General features: G+C 34.5%; 1 protein-coding gene across 1 annotated transcript in view; it reads right to left on the bottom strand.

The window, feature by feature from the left end:
* The window catches only part of HK2 (hexokinase 2), a 100,665-nt gene extending 98,299 nt beyond the window's left edge, over window positions 1-2,366 (bottom strand). Inside the window, exon 1 of the mRNA XM_074208451.1 lies at window positions 2,186-2,366. Coding sequence (XP_074064552.1) covers window positions 2,186-2,239 — 54 coding nt within the window. The 5' untranslated portion in view covers window positions 2,240-2,366. The remainder of the gene's footprint in view (window positions 1-2,185) is intronic.
* Between the last annotated feature and the right edge of the window lie 18,671 nt (window positions 2,367-21,037).

Below are 21,037 nucleotides of genomic sequence, written 5' to 3'. Positions count from 1 at the left end.
ATATATGACTTCAAGCCCTGTCTTCAACAAATGCAGGCTGTATGACAGAGAAATCTCTCTCTGGACTTTCTGACTCAAGTAAAAAAATAGAACTTGTATTGGTATTCATTAGTAGAGGGAATTTCCTGCAAAATCCCATAGCCATCAGTCAATAAACATATTTTGTTTATTGTACTAAACACTGGGGATACAAAAAAGATAAAAGTCAGTGCCTGCCCTCCAGGAGCTTACAGTTGGAAAGAGGGAACACCAGATAAGTAAATATATACAAATATATACAAAGCAAGTTATGTACAGGATGGGAAAAAGTTGAATACTTATTATTCCTGTTGTTGAATAAGTATTAGTGTTGGCTTAACAAAAGCATAAAGATCAGGGGCTGGAAGCCTGATTAGGCTAGTTGTTATTTGGATGATTTAGGCACAAGTTATTTCTCTTGCTGGGTCTTAGTTCCTTCATCTGTAAATAGCGAGATAAATGAGAGCTGGACTAAAATTCCTTCTGGCTCTCAATCCTATAAGATTGTATGGTCCTTGAGGACAATAATGATTTCCTATCTCCTAATATGGAAGGGGCCTGACCCCCTACCATTTTCTTTGTTCTTTTCATATGAGCAGTTCATGTCTGTTTATAAATCTAAGTCATTGTATCCTGTATCCCTTACTCAAATTCAATCCATGTGCTTGTCATGACTTCACCTTCCTGATATCGTGGTCTTCTTTGAGAACAAAGGACAAACATCATCATCAAAAGTCTAAGTTCAATTCTCAATTATATCAGAGGACCTTGAACTTGAGGGGCTTTGAAGGCTCATCTAATCCAACTTCCTCATTTTATAGTGGAGGAAGCTGAGGTCCAGTGATGAGAAATAACTTGCCTCAAACCCACAGAGCAGAAAGCAGAGTGAGAATTCAAAACCGATTTCATTATCACAATTCAGAGAACTGTCAAGTTCAACTCTTTGTAAATCTTCAAATAGTCATCAGAAAGAGACATGAAAGCAAAGATGATCATAATTGCTCAGAACCAAAGTTAGTATTGAATCTGGGTCAGTTGTCCTGTTTTGATTTTAGGAGGTAGGGACCTCAGAACTTATCCTCATGGTCTCATTTACTATAAATTGTCATAAAATAGTTCTGTTACTACATGAAGTAGTAGAAAGAGGTCTGGAGTCAGTGTCAGAGGCTACCTGGGTTTAAATTCTACCCTAACTTATACTAGCTGTAGGACCACACCTTTCTGACCTCAATTTTCTTATCTAAAAGATGAGGAAAACAATGCTTGAAGCATCTACCTTATAGAGTTGTGAGGATCAGATGAGAGAATGCATATAAAGTGCTTTGTAAAGTTTAAAGTGATATAGGAATATTAGTCATTATCTTAATTCCTTCATTCTTCCACTTTGTAAAGTGGGGATAATTATAATATTTGATTTTGCCTTTCTCACAAGGTTCTGATCTAGACAGTAAGAGATCATGTATAGAAACCTTAGATGTATTTATAATTGCTTTGTCAATATTTATTGCTACTACTTAATTCTATTTCTTCAGGAGCCTCATATTTCTCCCTATGTGAAATAGGATAATGATATACTATCTACTTCATGGGGTTGTTGGGAGGAAAGCACTTTGTAAACCTTAAAAAAACACAAAGGTGCAGTAAGCAATGACAAATATAATGAATACAGAGAAAGCATAACCAGGAAAACAATATACATGATGACTACAATACTGTAAATGGAAAGAACAAGAATTCATTAATTAATGAGCATTGTAAAATTACAAAGAATAAACTTGGTCTCAAGAGAGATTAGAATATGCCTTCCCCACTCCATCGCCCATACTTTGCAGAAGTTGGGGCTCATAGATATGGAATATTGCACACAATATCAGAGCTTCTTCCTCTTAATATCTTTTTAGGGTTGGTTTTTCCAGGAGGAGGTAAGCAGAGGATTAGGGGGAAATGTAGGTAATATAAAACAAAAATTATCAATAAAAATCTATTTAAAAAAAAAAACTATTCTATGGTCTATGTCTTATGCTTCCACCTAGCTTTTGTTGTCCATTTCTTTTTCTCTTCAGCTAAGCAAGGACTTGGCAAGTACACCTGGAGGACTACAGTCTATCTTCTCTGTTCACAATCCAGTTCCCCATAACCAAGGAAATCAAGTTTAAAGTCCCCTCACCTTTGTATAGTCATGAAGATCTTCTTTCCAGCTAATGAACTGCTTTTCAGCCATAATGATCTCTCTGTGTCTGACAAAGACAATACTGGTTTTACTGTTAGAGTCCACAGTCAAAGGCAGATTGGGAAGTCTCTTTAATGGAACAAAGCAGCTTCCCCTCTGTGTGTGCTATCTTCAAGAAGCTGAATCCCTGACCACCAAGCAGAGGTCACTGGCTACTTATTTGGAAAGATAAATAAAGGGATTTGGCTTCTTGGAGTTTAATCTGCCAATGTGATTGAGCTCACAGATTTGTGCCTTTTCAGGAAGTCAAGTGACAAAGTATCAAATCCAAGGCCAAAGCAAGTTCTCTGAAAATATTAAAGACAGATGCTTCTTATCTCAAATAGAAAACTTTGCAAGAGTGCCAACTTAGCTGCATACATTGTCAAGTAAGCCAAAATTTGTACTGGAGAGCACCACCTCTCCTATCAGTACCATCTTCCCATTTGTAGCTCCTCTACGTGTGTGACCTTAAATAGCTCTACCTCCTTACTTTCCTCATCTGTAAATTACAGTTATTGAATTAGATAATCTCTAATGTCAGCTTTAGGTATGAACTTTTTGATCAACGATCCATAATCCAGTTTGTCCTGCTGAGATCTTTGGTCTTCTCTTGGCAGATTCCTTCCATCATCTAGGAAGCTATAGAAACTTGCTTTGCTTAGAAACTAGGTTGTAGGAGAAGACCCTAGTATTCCAGTGGACATAGAGAGCATGATACAAATCAACAGCATCCACAGGCATCAAAAACTAATGCAATTTTAGGCAATATGAATAGATACTTAATGGTTAAGATTGAGATGGTTCCAGTGGACAGGGTAAGACCATCTGTGCAATTTGTTTAGTTCTGCAGTCTACATGTTCATAGAGATAATGTCAAGGTAGAGGGGCATTCCAAGGAGGACAGTCAAGATGGTGAGGAGATATGAAACCATGTCATATGAAGAAGGAACCAAAAACATTTAACTAGGAGACTTTTTTTATTTTTGGTAGATCATATTTTAAAATGCTTGAATACCAAACAGCCAAAAGCAAGATTAGACTTGTTCCCTGTAACTCCAGACAACAGCATTAACAGTGGAAAGAGCAGGAAGGTAGATTTAAGTTAAATATAAAGAAAAACTTACTAGCAAGCACAGCTATCCATTATTAGAATAAGGTACCTTGGGAAACAGTAAGCTATCACTAAAGGTTTCAGGCAAAGTATGAAGGACTGCTTTTCAAGAATATTGAAGGAATTTAGGATTTGAGGAGGATGTTGGGTTCCCTAATAAACTCATTCATGTGAATTAGTGACTTATTTAGGGAAGTTCATCTTTCCTAAATATTTGCCTGCAAATTATTTACAGCATTTATTTAATATTTATAGAACACTTGGTATATGATTGTGATGGAATATGATTATGCCATAAAAAATGACAAGCAGGATACTTCCAGAAAACCCTGGAAGATTTACACAAACTGATGCAAAGTAAAAAGAACAGGGCCAGTGGATAGAGCACCAGCTCTGGAGTCAGGAGGACCTGAGTTCAAATGTGGCCTCTAACATTTAAGACTTACTAGCTGTGTGCCCTTGGGCAAATCACTTAACCCGAATCACTTAATTTTTTTTTGCCTTGGCAAAAAAAAATAAAGTGAGCAGAACCAGAAGAACTATGTATACAATAAAAACAATATAATGAAGAACTAACTATGAAAGATTTAGCTATTCTCAGAAATGCAAAGATTTGAGACAATTCTAAAGGACTTTGGCTAAAAAATCCTATTCATCTCCAGAAAAAGAACTCATGGACTCTGACTGCAGATCAAAGCATACTATTTTTTATTTTATTTTTTGTGGAGGAAGTTATCTGTGATTTTTTTTACAACATGATTAATATGGAAATCTGTTTTGCATGGCTGCACATGTATAATCTGTATCAAATTGTTTACCATCTCAGGGAAGGGAGATGAGATAGGGAAGAGAGAATTGGGATCTCAACATTTTTTAAAATGAATGACAAAAATTGTTTTTCTATGTAATTGGAAAAATATTATTTAAACATTTTAAAAATATATATGAAGATGAACTGATGCTGAGTGAGATGAGCAGAACCAGAAGAACTTTATATACCCTAACAGCAACATGGGGGTGATGATCAACCTTAATGGACTTACTCATTCCATCAGTACAATAATCAGGGACAATTTTAGGGTGTCTGCAATGGAGAATGCCATCTGTATCCAGAGAAAGAACTGTGGAGTTTAAACAAAGACCGAAGTCTATTACCTTCAATTTTTTTTAAAAGTTGGCTTATGCACTATATTATTTTTGTTATCTTTAATATTTTATCTTTTCCTCAAGGATATATCGTTTCTCTCAACACACTCAATTTCGATCAATGCATAACATGGATATAATATAAAGATTATCAGATTGCCTTTTGTGGGGGGGAGGGGAGAAGGAAAGAAGGGTGAGGGAAGAAGTGTAAAGTTAAAACTTTACCAGAAATGATAGGTAGAAACTTTTGTATATAATTGGAAAACAAATAAAATATTTATATTATATATACATACACATATATATGAATGTATATATACAGAGTACTGTTTTAGCTGCTGTGTAATTGATAAAGTTCATATGTTACATGGGCCCTGTTCTCAAGGAATTAATAGTTGGTGAGGGCAAGAGACCAACATCATTTGCAACAAAAGTCTGAAGGGAGAATGTTAATCAAAAAAACTGTGCTCTGAATGTGGTAGGGATATAATAGATGTTTGGGAATGCAATGTAATACAAAGAAATATAATGAAACTATAAAATGAACTTTGTGGCTATTGTCACACCACAGTAGGAAAAGGTCCTGGAACATCCCAAACCACAACATCTAGATTCTAGATGACTATCCCACTTCCTCTTAAAATCTCTGAATTCTGAGGGGGTGAAGGAGAGAGGGAAGCAAATTTTACAAATAGATCCTATACTTGTTGGTAAAAACAGTATCATGTGATAGATGGACAGACCAGCTTGACCTTGTAAAAATTATGAAACATTGAAAAGAAATATCATTTTCTTACTTTCCAGTCCAGTACATATTGCACAGTAAGATATAAATGGATACTAATCATAGGAAAGTCATCTGATGTAACAGATTCATGATCGCATTTGAAGTCTTTACAGAAGTTAAAAGCCTGTATAAAGCAATCTTTTTCTCTTGGTTTGGAAAAGTTTTTGATTGTAGACAAAGTGTGATTCAATGGAAAGAGCAGATAGAAGTCAGGAGACTTGGGTTCTAAATCTGGCCCTACCACTTAGGCAAGTCTCTTAATATCTTTGATATTTAAATTTTCTCATGTATAAAAGAAGTATAAAGATACTATCACAATGGCCCATCCACTTCAATTTAACATGTTGTAAAAGAGCTTTGGAAAGCATAAAGCACTATATCAATACAAGAATTTATAATTTATGTGAGGAATGTAGGGTGTTGGTCTTCACAGGGTGTGGAGGGGGTGCTCCTTTGAAATCCATTACAAAGGGGGAATGGCACCAGTCAATCACAAAATTGGGAAAGTTCTCCTAATCCCATTCCAAAGATAACAAACTAGATTAGAATAACCTAGTCTTGACCTTCTCCTTTACACATGCTCAAAGAGGTCTATCTGTTCTTGCTCATTAGTATAATGAACAGGGTAGGGAAACATATAGCAACCAATGTATCAATTAGATTTGTGACCCCAGCCTATGATTGGCATGAAGGGGCAGGAACAAAGTGCATAAAAGAGCTCGTATATTGGGATTTCCCTGCCACTCTCTCCCACCATGAGAGAGGTGCACCATTTTGTTAAGCTATCTTAATAAGAACCATTTTAATCACTCTGGACTAAGTATTCTCGAGACATTTATAACCATTTATATTTCTCAAATGAAGAAAATCATGTACATTAAATGCATTAGTACAATTTCTAAAGTATTGAGGTTCTAATGTATTTGTTCTTGTTTCTAACTATGCTACCATTTGGGACATTCTTGGCAAAGATACTGGAGTGGTTTGTCATTTCTTCTCCCGTTCATTTGACACATGAAGAAACTGAAACAAAAAGGATTAAGTGACTTGACTTTCCCAAGGTCACACAACTAAAGTATCTGAGGTCAGATTTAAACTCAGGTCTTCCTGATACAAACCTAGAGGTCTATTTACTGTATCCTCTAGCTCCCCCCCCATGATGTATTTGTTACATTCCTTCTAAGAAATTTAAAGGACTTCACTATCATATGATCTACACATATGAAGACTTAAGATTTTGAGGGACCCTATGGTAGCTGGTTAGATTTTTAAGTGGCTGATTTATAGTTTAAGAGTACTGCCTAAGGGAAATGGGTTGAAGATCTTTAGGGAAAATTTATTTGTCCCTAGAAGTGAATGGTCTCTTGGGACTTAAAATGGGACAACTCTGGAGGAACATTTGGAAAAGAGAGAATCTGATGTTTACCAAAAAGGGAAGGGATTTAGATTCTAAGGAGGCAGAACTAGAAACCCCACCACCACCACCACCACCACCTTTCCTAGGGTAAGAGTTTTATTTTTCCCTGAGTTTGACAATATTCTACCCAGGAACTTCAGATGAAGCAGACAGTAGCAGCAATAAAGACTACATATTCCTGCAGGATCAAACTAATTCCTCTGTTCTCCATCCTTTCCCTCAGAGAAGATGAAAGGTAGACATTGGAGAGCTCCTCCTGGATATTTTTTTAAATGGGGGGGGTGCCTTGAGCAGACATCATTCTGCAATGAAAGCCTTTAAGGTTTATATACTATTATGGAGTGATCATTAATGATAGCTACAGTGGATAGAAAGAAGCAAAAAAAAGAAAAGAATAGTTTGAAAATGCAAATATGTAAAAGTAAAGGAAAATTTGGAAGAAGAAAAGCAAAAGCCATGTTAAAAAAAAACTATGATAATTAAGCAAAACATTTATCTTGAAGATAGGGTGCATAGAAACAATTTAAGGAACACAGGTCTTTCAAAAGAACAAAAGTCCAAATATAACTTCTGAACACAGAAAATAGGGTGCCATTCAAAAAAGCCCTAGAGACTGCCTCTAAGATAAAAACAAAAAACATCCAAAAAAAGCTCCTATGCTTCAGCCTACACATATAATATTTAAATTTAACAACTCAAATGACAATTTCATGTGAGAAAGAAAAAAACATTTAATTCAAAGGAAAGGGAATTCTAATAGCAAGAGACTATTATAAACCCACCAGAAAGATTAGGAGAGAGTTAAATAATATATTCTTTAGACCAAAGGAGCTCAAACTGCAATCCGAGGTAATCGACTCAACAAAACTGAGCTTAAGTTCCAAAATTCATTAAGGAAAAAAGATGAATTTTCAATAAAAAGAGGTATTTGAAAAATACTCCAAAGAAAACCAGACCTAGATGTATTATTTCCTGAGCATATTATTTCTAGGGTACAAACTTTTCAAAAAACCAATACAAGAAAAGGAAACAAATTGAGCAGCACAAAAAGGAACAAATAATAAAATAAATTATCACCTCTTCCTAAAAAAGAGAGGAAAAGGGATAGAGAGAAATGCCTATTCAGTTAACAGTCACCACCACAAAAGGGCCACTAAGAGATTTCCTTTTAAGGTAAACAGGTGAAAGAAATCAAATAAAAAGTATTTTTTAGTGATGAAGCAATGGGAAAAGGAATAAAACAGCCTAAGCTAAACCTCACCACATTCTGACTACAGGTAAATCAATGCTTTTTGGGGGGGACCAAATTGCAGAATGGGAGAGTGTATAAAAGGAGGGGGGGAGGAAGAGGACAGAAGGGAATATATAATATAACATAAACCAACTAAGAGTTAATAATGAAGGTAAAATGACTCCTATAGTCTCTCAGGGAGAAGAGGATCTGCAGGAAATGAATGAAGAGACAGTGGAAGGAATTGAAACAAGGGAAAAAAAGGATGAGGATCCTACTGATGAGAGTCTCCATGGAAAAATGGAGGGATTTTATAATGGAAGGTGTAATAGGTATCATCCTTAGCAATCTGCTGCTTAGAAAGACCATAGGTAGCCCAGTGAATAGAGTTCTGGGCCTGGAATCTGGAAGACCTGAGTACAAATCTTGTCTGTGTGTGTGACCCTGGGCAATTAACCCTGCTTGTCTCAGTTTTCTCACCTGTAAAGTGAACTGGAGAAGGAAATGACAAACCAATCTAATGAGTCAGACAAGACTGAAAAACCACTAAACAACAAGAAAACCTCTCATACTGCCTTACTAAAAGGGGACACAGAGCTCCTTTAGGTAACATATCTAGAATTGTCAGAGAGCATTGACCCAGAGAGGATATTTTATGGCAAATAGGTAATGGGAGGAAGGGATGGGGGGAGAGGAGAGACAGGGTAGAAAGAATCATGGGAAGGGACTTCCAGGGCAGAGACAAGATGGCAACACAAAGCTAACATGCTCCTGGAGCTTTCCCTACCAAAGATAAATGAAACCTTTATTCTGACATTCACACTAAAGATACCACCAAGAAAAGGAGAAGATTCAAACAAGTTTTCAATTGTGGACATTGTAGAGCAATTTCAGTGAAGATCTGTCTCTTCGAGGGAAAAGAGAAGTAAAGTCCAGGAGGTGGGAGAGTGAGAAAGCCAGCAGGAGGCTCTTAGCCACAGTGCAATCCAGTTCCCAACAGCTAATGGTAGCAGAGGTCCTGGCAGCTAGAGAGCAAGCCAGCAGGTTGGTTCCCAACCCCAAACAAAGTCTGAACCCTGAAAACATTTGGATTAAAAGACGGGACTGGGTTGGGAACAAACCATTGCTAAGTCAGAACCTGGACATAAAGAGTAAACAAACCTCTGCAAAGACAAGGCCTGGACTGCATAGGCAACATCTTAGCCAAAGATGAGGCAGGAATCAGACCCCCAGTAGCAGCAAAAAAAACTCAAAAAAACAAATAAAAAAAAGCTTGGATCTATACTCCCTATATCCTAGAAGAGGTAAAACAACAAAGATGAGCAAAAAAAGCTAAAAGAGTGTTCACTATAGGAAACTACTTTGCAATCAAGGTGCTATATCTGAAGAAGAAAACAGTGAAAAATCACTCATGGGGAAGTATCAAAACAGTCTATAAATTGAATTCAAATACAAAAGCTCAACAAAGAGCTTTAAAATGAATTTCAAAACAAAAGAAGAAAAATGGAAAAAAGAAATGAAAGTCTTTCAGGAAAATTATGAAAAACTGACCAAAGAAATCAACTCCATTAAAAGTAAAAATAACCAATTGGAAAAGGAAACACAGAAACTAATTGAAGAAAATAAAACCGTAAAAATCAGAATTGAACAAATAGAAACCAATGAATCTACAAGACTAAGATTCCATCAAACAAAATAAAAAGGCTGAAAAAATTGAAGAAAATGTAAAGTACCTTTTAGGGAAAATGAATGAGCTGGAAATTAGATCCAGAAGAGACAATCTGCAAATCATCAGACTACCAGAAAATCTGGACCAAAAAAAGAACCTGGAAAACATCATGAAAGAAATTATAAGGGAAAACTGTCCAAAGCTACTAACCATTGAAGAACCCCTCCAAAAAGAGACCCCAGGATAAAAACTCCAAGGGCTATAATAGCTAAATTCCAGAGCCCTCAAATAAAGAAGAGAATATTGCGAACAGCAAAAAGAAAACAATTCAGATACAAAGTTAATACAATCAGACTCACACAGGACCTCTCAGACTCAACACTAAAAGATCAGAAGAATGAGAATATTATATTTCAAAAAGCAAAGGACCTGGGATTACAACCCAGAATGTACTACAATGCAAAATTCAGCATATGCTGTCAGGCAAAAAGATGGATGTTCAACTAAGTGGAGGACTTCCAGAATTTGCTGACACAAAGACCAGAACTGAACAGAGAATTCAATTGCCAAATACACAGCTGAAGAGTTGCATAAAAAGGGTAAATGAAAAGGGGAAGGAAAAAATATAACAAAACAAAACAAATGTTGGTCAAGATCAACTTCCCTAAAAGGGAAGATACACACTTTTAATTCTTTAGAACTTTACTTCTCTTAGGATAATTAAAGGATAGAATATACTTGAAGAGAATGAACCTAAAGGATATAGGTATAACTGGATCTTATCTCTCCATTGAAGAGTTCCAAGATAACATCACTATGTTTTCAACAAAAAGTCCTGAAGAAAAGCAGGGGTGTTAACTTTAAATTTAAGTGTCTCATTCTCCTTTGACCCAATTTAATCTTATGGGGTTTAGCACCTTGTCTAATGAGGGCATCATAAACTGTGAGGTCCTGAGTCAGTCTCTGTAACTTACAGTCATGTGTAAAGTTCTCAGGTGCTTCACTTAAAAAGGGATTATGTACCCTGGTTGAAGAAGGAGGGGTGTAAAGTAGGGCTTATAATATGATATTCCTGGAATGTAAAAGAGCTTGAATTATGAGAATCAACTATCCAGCAAAACTGAACATGCTCTTTCAGGGGAAAAGATAAACATGGAATTAAATAGGGAATTTTCAAACCTTTTTGATGAAATGATAAGAGTTGAACAGATCTTCAAACTTTTGAATATTATTTTTCTTAAGAAAAGTACAGGACTCAAGGACAGTTAAGTGGCACAGCAGATAGAGCATCTAGAAGGTGGATGGGAAGGGAAAATCAGGGATTTAATGATGCTAAACTGCTTGTATTCCTGCTTGGGAAGATGATACTGATAACATGACTTTTCTCATTTATTAGGGCAGTCAGAAGGAGCATATGTAGACAAGGCAGAGGAGGGTATTCGAAGGTATAATATATTAAAAAACTCATTAACTATGAGGGAGAAAGGAATGTACTGGGAGAAAGGGAAAGGAGAAATAGAATGAGGTAAGTTATTTCACATAAAAGAGGCAACAAAAAACTTTTGCAGGGGTATGGGAGAGGGAGAAGATGAGGGAGAGATTTAAGTGAGCCTTACTCTCATCAGACAACTCAGAGATGTAGTTACATATCCACTCAATTGAGTATAGAAATCTTTCTTGCCCTAGAGGAAAATAGGAGAGGAAAGAGATGGGAGAAAGAGGATGGGGGTGGGAAGGAAATGATGAAAGAAAGGAAAGACTGTGGGAGAGGGTAGCCAGATGCAACTTTAGATCAGGCACAGGTGAAAGGAGAGAGATAATAGAATAAATTTAGGACAGAGAGAAATACAGCTAACAATAGCAACTAAGAGGAAAAATATTGAAATATTTTCTCTGATAAAGACCTCATTTCTCCAAAATAGAGAATTGAGTCAAATTTATGAAAAATAAGAACCATTCTCCAATTGATAAGTGATCAAGAGATATGAACAGCTTTTAGATGTTTTAGATTTAAATTTTAAATTTAAATTGAGATTCAAATATTATTTAAATATACATTTTAAATATCTTACTTCATTATTGATAGAAATGTGGGTTAGAACAATTGTGAGGTATTACCTTATACCTATTGAATTGGCTAATAGGACAGAAGGAGAAAATACCAAATATTGAAAGGGATGTAGGGGAAAATGAGACATTGTTGTACTGTTGGAGTAATTGTGAAATGATTCAACAATTCTGTAGAGCAAATTGTAACTGCCCAAATGGCTGTAAAATCATATCTACTCTTTGACCTAGCCATGAGAAGAAAAGAATCTATAGGCATAGAAATATTTGTAGTAGCTCTCTTCAGGGAGCTGGAGATTGAAGGAATGCAACAAGGTTGGGGAATCATTGAACAAGTTGTAGAATGTGATTGAGATGAAATGTTCTTTTATGGGAAATGATGAACAGGAAGCTCTCAGTAAATAACTCACATGAGTAGATGCAATGGGAAATGTACATTATATAAAGTAACAGCAATATTGCAGGATGATCAGGCATGAATGACATACCATTTCTCAGCAATACTGTAAACCAAGAGAACTCTGGGGTTTTTATTTTTTGGTTTTTGTTTTTGCAAAGCAGTGGGATTACGTGATTTGCCCAAGGTAACAAAGCTAAGTATTAAATATCTGAGATCTGATTTGAACTCAGGTTCTCCTGACTCCAGGGCTGATGCTCTCTCTACTACACCACCTAGCTGCCCCTCCAAGAGAACTCTGAAGGACTTATGATAAAGAACACCATCTATCCCAAAGATAGAGCTGATGGCATCTGAATACAGACTAAAGCATACTTTTTTTTCAATAAAGTTATTGAACTCAAGTTTATTCAACATGAAATTCAAGGACCTTCTGCTCCTAGCTTTCAGGTATCTTTTGTGCAAGTCTGCTGCATGGACACAGGCTTAGTCTATTCCATTTCATGAACCTGAAGCACCAGTTGTGTTCTCCTTTGATATCAGTCACTTCTTTTTCATCAGCAATTCTTCTTGCCTCATGCTGATCCATCTTTGTGGATACAAGAATTCCAATGGCCCTTTGCTCGTCAATTCATCTCTTCAATTCCCTCTCCATTTGGCTGCCTTGCTGCCTTCTTCAGGAGGGTTTCTTCTTCCCTTAGCCAGTCTCACATTGTTTTCTCAGTTGAAGGAGGACCAAACTTATACTCAGTAGCACAATTTCTGTTTACTTTTGCAAACTGGTTCACTTTTCACTTGAATTCAGCACTGTATGAAAATCTTTCCTCAGTCATTTCTGGGTTGAACGTGGCACAATGTAGCCTAATACACCAGTGACAAATTCAAAACAATGAAGCCAAAGATAACAAGCACAAAAAAAAATGGGAAATGCAAGTAAAAAACTACAAGCAAAAAAACAAGTGGGAAATGAAAGTTAAAAAAAATCTACAACTATTTTGTAAGACATCCCCAGTTTTTAGACCTCAAATTTTTCAGAAAAGGGTGCATCTTATACAAGGGGAAATATGGTACATAGGAGTTAGTAGTCCAAAAACTTAATCCTTTCAGGCTAAGGCAGGTATCTATTATTTTGATGATAGAGGCTTGGTCTATCCAGGAGCGACTAGATACTTCACTAAAAGTTCATTGACCTCATCTCCTAGCTTGGAGGCAGGTATTTACTGGAAGGCATTTCCAGGGTGGGGCAAGGTACTTGACTAAGAGTTCATCCATCTCTTTCACCTAGTTTGAACTATGGAGATGGGAATGCATGGTCCAACAGAGGTACAGATTAAGAACTATAAAACATGTTTCTGTGTCCATTATCTCCCCTACTTCAATTTCAGGTCTGGAACTCTATTCACTATACCACCTAGTTACCTTGCCTTAAAGTAAATTAGGCTAAAATAAATGAAAACACTTTTTACAGCAGAGGCAGGAATGGGTATGGGGATCCTACTTCAAAAAAAAAGAGACAATATTAGAGATGACTGGAGGAAAACATAAACGTAACTCAAATTTTAAATGCAAATGGATTTAACAATACAATAAAATAAAAGAGTGACAGATTGATATCTCTAATCTATTGATCACAACACAAACCAAAAAATAAATACATGTACAGAATAACAATGAGAGGTTACCTGGAAATTTTTACTATGCATCAAATGAATCCAAAAAAGCAATCATACTATCAGATAAAGCCAAAACAAAATTTGTAACATAAAAGAAATAAACAAGAAAAAGATTACATAACATCTAAAGAAAATATAAACAAATGAGTATCAATATTAAATCTAAATACTCCAACTGTCTTAACATCTAAAACATTAAGTGAGCTACAAGTAACACATAAGAACAGTAGTAATACATAGCACCAAGAGATTCAATGTTCCTCTTCTAGTTTTGAATAAATATAAAAGAAAGATAAACAGATGGGAAAATATATAATCAAAAAATTTCTGGAGAAACAAACATGACATTTTCAAAGTTGAAATGCTAAAGAATATATTTCTCAGCATTGTGAATCTTTTACAAAAATTAAAGCACAAAGAATATTGCAAAAAAAGGCATATATATGTGTTTTCATACACATAAATACATGCATCATATATATACATATACATATATACATATATAATTAAAACTACAATCAGTTCAGGGAGGACAAAGAAGAAATACAAAACCAAATAGAGACTTAGCAATGAAATTATAAAGAGATTATCAAATAACATCATAGAAATATTAATTATGTGAAAAAATAATAGAATTTCTGAAATGTAGCTAAAGCAATCCTCAAGGGGAAAAAATATATTCCTAAAACCTTTAATTAATCAAATAGAAAAGGATTAACAAACTGAATGTGCATTTTAAAAAATAGAAAGACAACAAGTAAACCTAAAATAAGCATAAAAGAGGAATATTAAAGATTAAAGGAGAAATAGACAAACTGGAAACCAGGTTAAAAAACTGTGGAAATGATAAAATTAAAAGCTAATCCTTCACAGAGATTAATAATTAACAAATTTCATAACCCTTTAGTCAATATGATTAAAATGAAGAGGTTAAAAATTAAAAACAGAAGTTCAGCAAATGAACAAGGTGAAATTACAATAAAACCAGAAGAAATAAAAAGTATTAATAGAAATTACTGTTCTATATAAAAACTTAAAATATAAGAAAATAATGGAATAATTTCAAAAAGATAAAAGTATTAAATTAGCAAAGGGGCAAACAGATATATCAAATAGCACAATTTTCAGAAAAAGAAGTAGAACTATCAAGGAGCTACCAAAGACAGAAAAGAATTCTAATCCTGATGAATTCACTAGAACAATCTATCAAATTTTATAAAAACAATTAGTTACCACATTTCATAAATTATTTTCAAAAACTAAGAAAGCACCTTGCCAGACTCATTTTATAAAATAGTCCTAATATCTAAACCAAGGAAGGATAAAGCACAGAACAAAACCTATAGATAAATATCAGTAATGAATATCAATACAAAAATTTTAAATAAAACTTTGTCAAAGAGACTACAGACATTAGTTCAAGAAATCATTCAGCTTATTCAAAGTGCATTTGTGAGCTATATATACACACACCCATATCCACACCCACACTCACCTACCCACCCACACCCACATGCAGACCTCCACAAACATGTATACATATGTATGGTAAAACATTAGAAAAACAATCTACAAAATTACATTTTAAAACAAAACATCCAAAACCACATGATTTTTTTCAACAGATACAGAAAAAGCCTTTGACAGAGTACAAAATTAATCCATGCTAAAACTGTATAAAGAATAAGCATAGGGGCAGCTAGGTGGTGCAGTGGATAAAGCACCAGCCCTGGAGTCAGGAGCACCTGGGTTCAAATCCAGTCTCAGACACTTAATAATTACCTAGCTGTGTGACCTTGGGCAAGTCACTTAACCCCATTTGCCTTGCAAAAAACTAAAAAAAAAGAATAAACATAAAGCAACTTTTTTTAATACCATAAAAACTACCTAAAACCAAAACCAAACATCTTGCACTTTGTATATACAAGAAGTTTTCCCAATAAGTATACTCCTCACTATTGTTTAATGTATTTCTGGAGTTGCTATCATTAGCAATAAGATAAGAAAAGGAAATAAAGGTATTAAGATAGGTAAAGAGAAGATAAAATTATCTGCTGAAAATGTGATAGCTTATTTAGAAAATCCGAGATAATCATCAAAGATACTAATTGACACATTAGTATCAGTTATTACAAGGTAAATTCTGAAAAATCAGTAGCAGCATTTCTTTGAGATAATTATTATTTTTTTTTAATTTTTTTGTTTTTTTGCAGTATTTTTCTACTTTGAGAATTCTGGAATTTGACTATCATAGCCAGTTTTTATACTGTGGTCTATTTCTGGAGGTGTTCTGTTTATTGTTTCAATGGCTATTTTTGTCTTATTGATCTAGCATATTAGGACAGTTTTCCCTGATAATTTCCCCCAAGATTTTTCCCAAGTTCTTTTTTTGAGCTAGGTTTTTTTAGTAGACCAATAATTTTTAAGTTATTTCTTCTGGATCTATTTTCCAGATGGTTTGTTTTCCTAAAAGGTACTTTACATTTTCTTCAATTTTTTTCAGCCTTTTGATTTTATTTGATGGAATCTTGATATCTCATGGATTCATTAGTTTCTATGTGTCCAATTATAATTTTTACGGTTCTATTTTCTTCACTTAGCTTTTGTGTTTCCTTTTCCAATCAATTAATTTTATATTTTGCTGAGTTGCATCTTCTTTTCATTTGTTTGATTTGAGTATTAGATGAGTTGCATTCCTTTTCCAGTTGGTTGATTTTAGATTTGTATCAAATAAAATAATATTTGTAAAGTATCCCATCTCAGTAGATTCTATAAAAATTCTATTATTATTATTATTATTATATCCTCATCCTATGTGATAGGTTAATACAGGTATTATTTTCCTCAATTTGCAGATTAGGGGACTAAAACTCAGAGATTTTAAGTGACTTGCTCATGGTCACATAACTAGTTTAGAATCTCAGCTCAGCTGCCACCAACTCTGTGATTCCTTTTCTTATCTTCCGAGTTGCTAGTGTTAAAAGTGGAATTTAATACTCTTGTTTCTTTTCAGAACATATAAATCTTTCACCTTTTACTAAAGAGTAGATTTTGAACCTCAGTTATTTCAAGTTCCTCATCCACCATGTTTTCTATTATACTATCATGATCCTTCTAGGGTCCTTTCCTAAAATAAGCTTTATAAAATTCCTTCTAGTTCTCAATTCCACGATCCACATCTTTTTCCCATAGATCTGAGACCAAGGCTGTCTTATGCCAGCCATTTCCTTCCCTCCAAATTTAGGGAGTCTCACATGCTCTTCATGTCATTTTTCAAATAAATTGTATAGTTAATATTCATTCAGTTCCTCTAGCATCTAGTTGGCCGTTATGGTCAATTTTTTTCTAGTTCTCCTTTCAGTTAAACCTGCTTTAGTTGGTATCAAAATAAACAGATGGAATAAAGTCAATTCTATTCTAATTAAATTATATTCAATCATTTTTAAAGCACCTACCATTTTCAAGGTCATATAGTTAGTCTAGGAGTTACAAGGATAGATACAGAAAGAACATTGAACAGGATGACCTATTTAAAATCATAAAGTAGGAATGTGACAGAGTGAATGGGGTGTCCTCGCCAATAAATCTTCCCCACAGCTATCAAAGCGATATTCCTGAAGCATAAGTCTCATGTTACTATCCTACTCAATATCATTTACTGATTCCCTATTGCCTCTTTGATTAAAAATACAAACATGGCATTGAAAGCCTTTCATTGTTTGATTGCTATCTGACTTTTCCAACTTATTCTATGCGACTCCCCTCATATATTCTATATTCCAATCAGACTAACCTGTCTCTATATATTCTCTCTTAACCTCCTTCTCTTATAATCCTTAGTTTCTTTCAAGGCTACAATCCCCCTGACTCCATCCTCCCTTCTATCCACTTAAATACTGGCATTTTTCATATTCTAGTAGGATCCTGTTTTTGTTTTTTTGCTTTTGTAATGGTTACTGTGTTGAAATGCATCAAGCTCCTGTCATTTGATTTGGGTTTTAAAGTATACAAATGAAATTTGAATCTCCCTAATTGGATTATGGCACTCTGGATTAGAGCCTTTTTAAAGAATTGAAGTTTAATCTCTTTATAGCACCCAGAATTTTGAACAGGACTGAGGAATTCTTGCCTAAAAGTGGTTCTTGATGCATAGTTGATAAACACAAATATTTTGGTAGCTATTGTATGCTTACATATATATTAACACATTTATGAGCATATTTGTAAATTATATCTGCTATAATATCCACATACATCATATATACACATACCAGTAAAGGACTTATTTATAGATTACTTTCTTACATACTTCATTCCTTCCTCATTTATATTCTTCATCAGTTCTTCATAGACCACTGCCATAATTTTTAAAATTAATTTTTAAATGACAAAAATGGATTTTCTCTCCCTTTTACCACCCACTAATTGCCAAAAGAAAGAAACAAAGAAGGAAGGAAGGAAAAAAGGAAGGGTGACAGAAGGGAAGGTAAGAAAGAGGAAGAGGGAAGAAGCCTTTGTAACAAATATATATAGCCAAGGAAAACAAATTCCTGCAATGGCCACATCATTTTGAATCCCAAATTCATCATCTCTTTATTAGGAAGTGTATATTGTGCTTCATTAATGGTCCTCTAGAATCATGGTTGGTCATTGTGTTGATCAGTATTCATTAGTCTTTCAAGGCTGTTTGTTCCTAGAGTGCTGTAGTTGTATAGATTGTTTTCTTGTTTCTCTTCACTTCACTCTTCATCATCTCATAAAAATCTTTTCAGTTTTCATGCAAACTATCCCTTTCATAATTTCTTATGGCACAATATCATTCCTTGATGTTCATATACCATAATTCAGCCACTCTCTAATTAATGGATTTCTCCCTGCTTTCTAATTCCATGATACCACAAAAAAAAATCATGCATCTATAGGCTCTTGTCCTCTTACTTTAATTTCTTGGAGTTAAAGGACTAACAATGGTATTGATTGAACAAAGAGTATGCATAGTTTAATAATTTTTTTCAGTATGATTCCAAATTACTTTCCAGTATGGTTAGACCAATTCATACTTACATCAGCAATAGACTGCTACCATCTTAGTCGAATAGGTTTGCAACTAAGGAGTCATCTTCAACTCTTACCTTTTATACTCCCTCACTCATCATTTGCCAAATCTTGATCACTTTATCTCTTCAACTTCTCCTGCATACATCCCATTCTTTCTATATCACAGCTATCTTGGTTCATGCCTTCATTAATTTTTTCTGGTTTCTTTGTCCCCAGTCTCTATCCTCTCCAAATCATCTTTGTAGCTGCCAAACTGATATTCCTAATCATTCTTCCTCCCCATAAATGCCAAAGTTACATTTCTTGGTTTAAGAAAATTCAATGACTTCCAATTGATCATCATTTCCACTAGGAAAAAAACATAAGCTCCTTAGCTTGGTCTTTAAAACTCTTTGTAGTCTCACTTGAATTTTGCTTACAATGGTGATTCCACATTACTCCTGCTTACACAGGCAACCAAGAATTTATAGTTGATTTTCCTATATATTACATTCTATCTTGTGAAATAACCTCTTTCTTCGCTTCTATTCCTAGGAATCTCTGGCTCCCATATGCCTTTGCAATTACAATTAATATATTATATTAATGCCTTGCATTGCCATTATATTAATTAATTATTGCATAGAATAAGCAGTTAATCAATGTTTATTGAATTGAACTGGATTCTACCAAGCTGAAAAGGCTCTCAAAGGATAAGCCTAGTAATTTTTGGAATGGCTCATTATGAGATGAGCCACAAAATTGTGCATTTTAAAATTTATTCATTAGAATATAGCAGCTCTCAAAAACCTTTGACTGAAGTCAGGAGGGGATGTTAGCTAGGTCAACAAAACAAGCACTCAAATGAAACTACTGAAGGTATTTAGAAGTGCTGAGCAAGTTATAAAAATAGTTATTCTAAGAATTCTCACTATACCTTCTCCATCAGGTTGAAGCTTCTTATCACCTACAAATTTAATAAGCCTGTCCTTTAGCTCTTCATTCAAGTCAGGGATTCTTAACTTGGAGACTGAGAAATTTAAAAAAATTTAATTACTATTTTAATACAATTTATTTCTCCTGCAATCCTTGGTATTTTGCCATATGCATTTAAAAGTGTTTTCCTGAAAAGGAGTCCATGGGCTTTAAGTGGCTTGTTGAAGAGATGAAACAAACACACACACACACACATACACACACACCAACCAACACACTAAATCAGCTGATAAGAACTCATGAAGTAAGTCAGTGACAAAAATTTTGAATCCCTATATCACTTAGTTAAAGATCCATATTCAGGCTGGCTTAAATCCCTTTATATTTCATCAGTATAACTTGAGCCTTGACAATAACCAAATTGTTAAAAGGCGCTAGATGATCTATGAACCTCTTTATATGGCATCTTTGAGGGGACTTTTTTACCTTCTAGCTCTCCAATCAGAGGGGCAGTATTGAAGGTACTAATAAGGTCAGAAGACTTTAGTTTGAATGTTGGCTCTGTGTTCTTGAAAGAGTCCCTTCCTCACTCTGGGTTTTAGTTTCTTCATATGCAAAATGTAGAATTTGGATTAATTGATCACTATAGTCCATTTCATTTCTAAAGTCCTAGTCTTATGAGTCAGAAGATGCCATTATCTTCTTTAGAAACTAATCTTCTAGAGGACTGGACTGAATCTCATCAAAATTCATTGTCTTCCCAGGGTAGCGCTGAGCTCCACCAAAAACAGGTGCTTAATAAATGTTTTTGCTAATTATATTTACAGACAGAAGATATGACCAAAAGCTGAAATTCATAAGTAGGAACAAGAGATCAAGACATCTCTGGATAATATGAAAAAAAACAGCAATTATCATCCAAAAGATTTGGTTCTTTTTTTAAAGAGTATTCAATCAGTAGAACAAATAAGGTACCAGTATACAGAAACAATCTTTGATAAACTCATAAATAGGTGTTTCCATAATCTGAATTACTATGTGGAGAATTTATGATTTGATTAAAACTTCCAGGAAGACTAGATAGTCTTATTAATCACACATTTTCCTCTGTTAAACTTCTCCATCATGCCACTGTAATAGGTATCTCCCTCTCCACCTATTCAGCTTCCTTTTATTTGTTTCTCTCATTAGATTGCAAATTCCTTATGACAGGACTGTATTTCTTTTTTATATTTGTATACCCAGCACTTTCCTGGCATATCAAAGTTGCTTAATAAATATTTATTGACTGACTTCACATTATATACCAGGCTAAAGTTCAAAGGATATATGATCT

The sequence above is a fragment of the Macrotis lagotis genome, chromosome 1 (genome assembly GCF_037893015.1).
Source record: "Macrotis lagotis isolate mMagLag1 chromosome 1, bilby.v1.9.chrom.fasta, whole genome shotgun sequence".
NCBI classification, from domain to species: Eukaryota; Metazoa; Chordata; class Mammalia; order Peramelemorphia; family Peramelidae; genus Macrotis; species Macrotis lagotis.
Note: the sequence above shows the minus strand (reverse complement) of the source record. Positions and strands in the feature narration are given on the sequence as shown.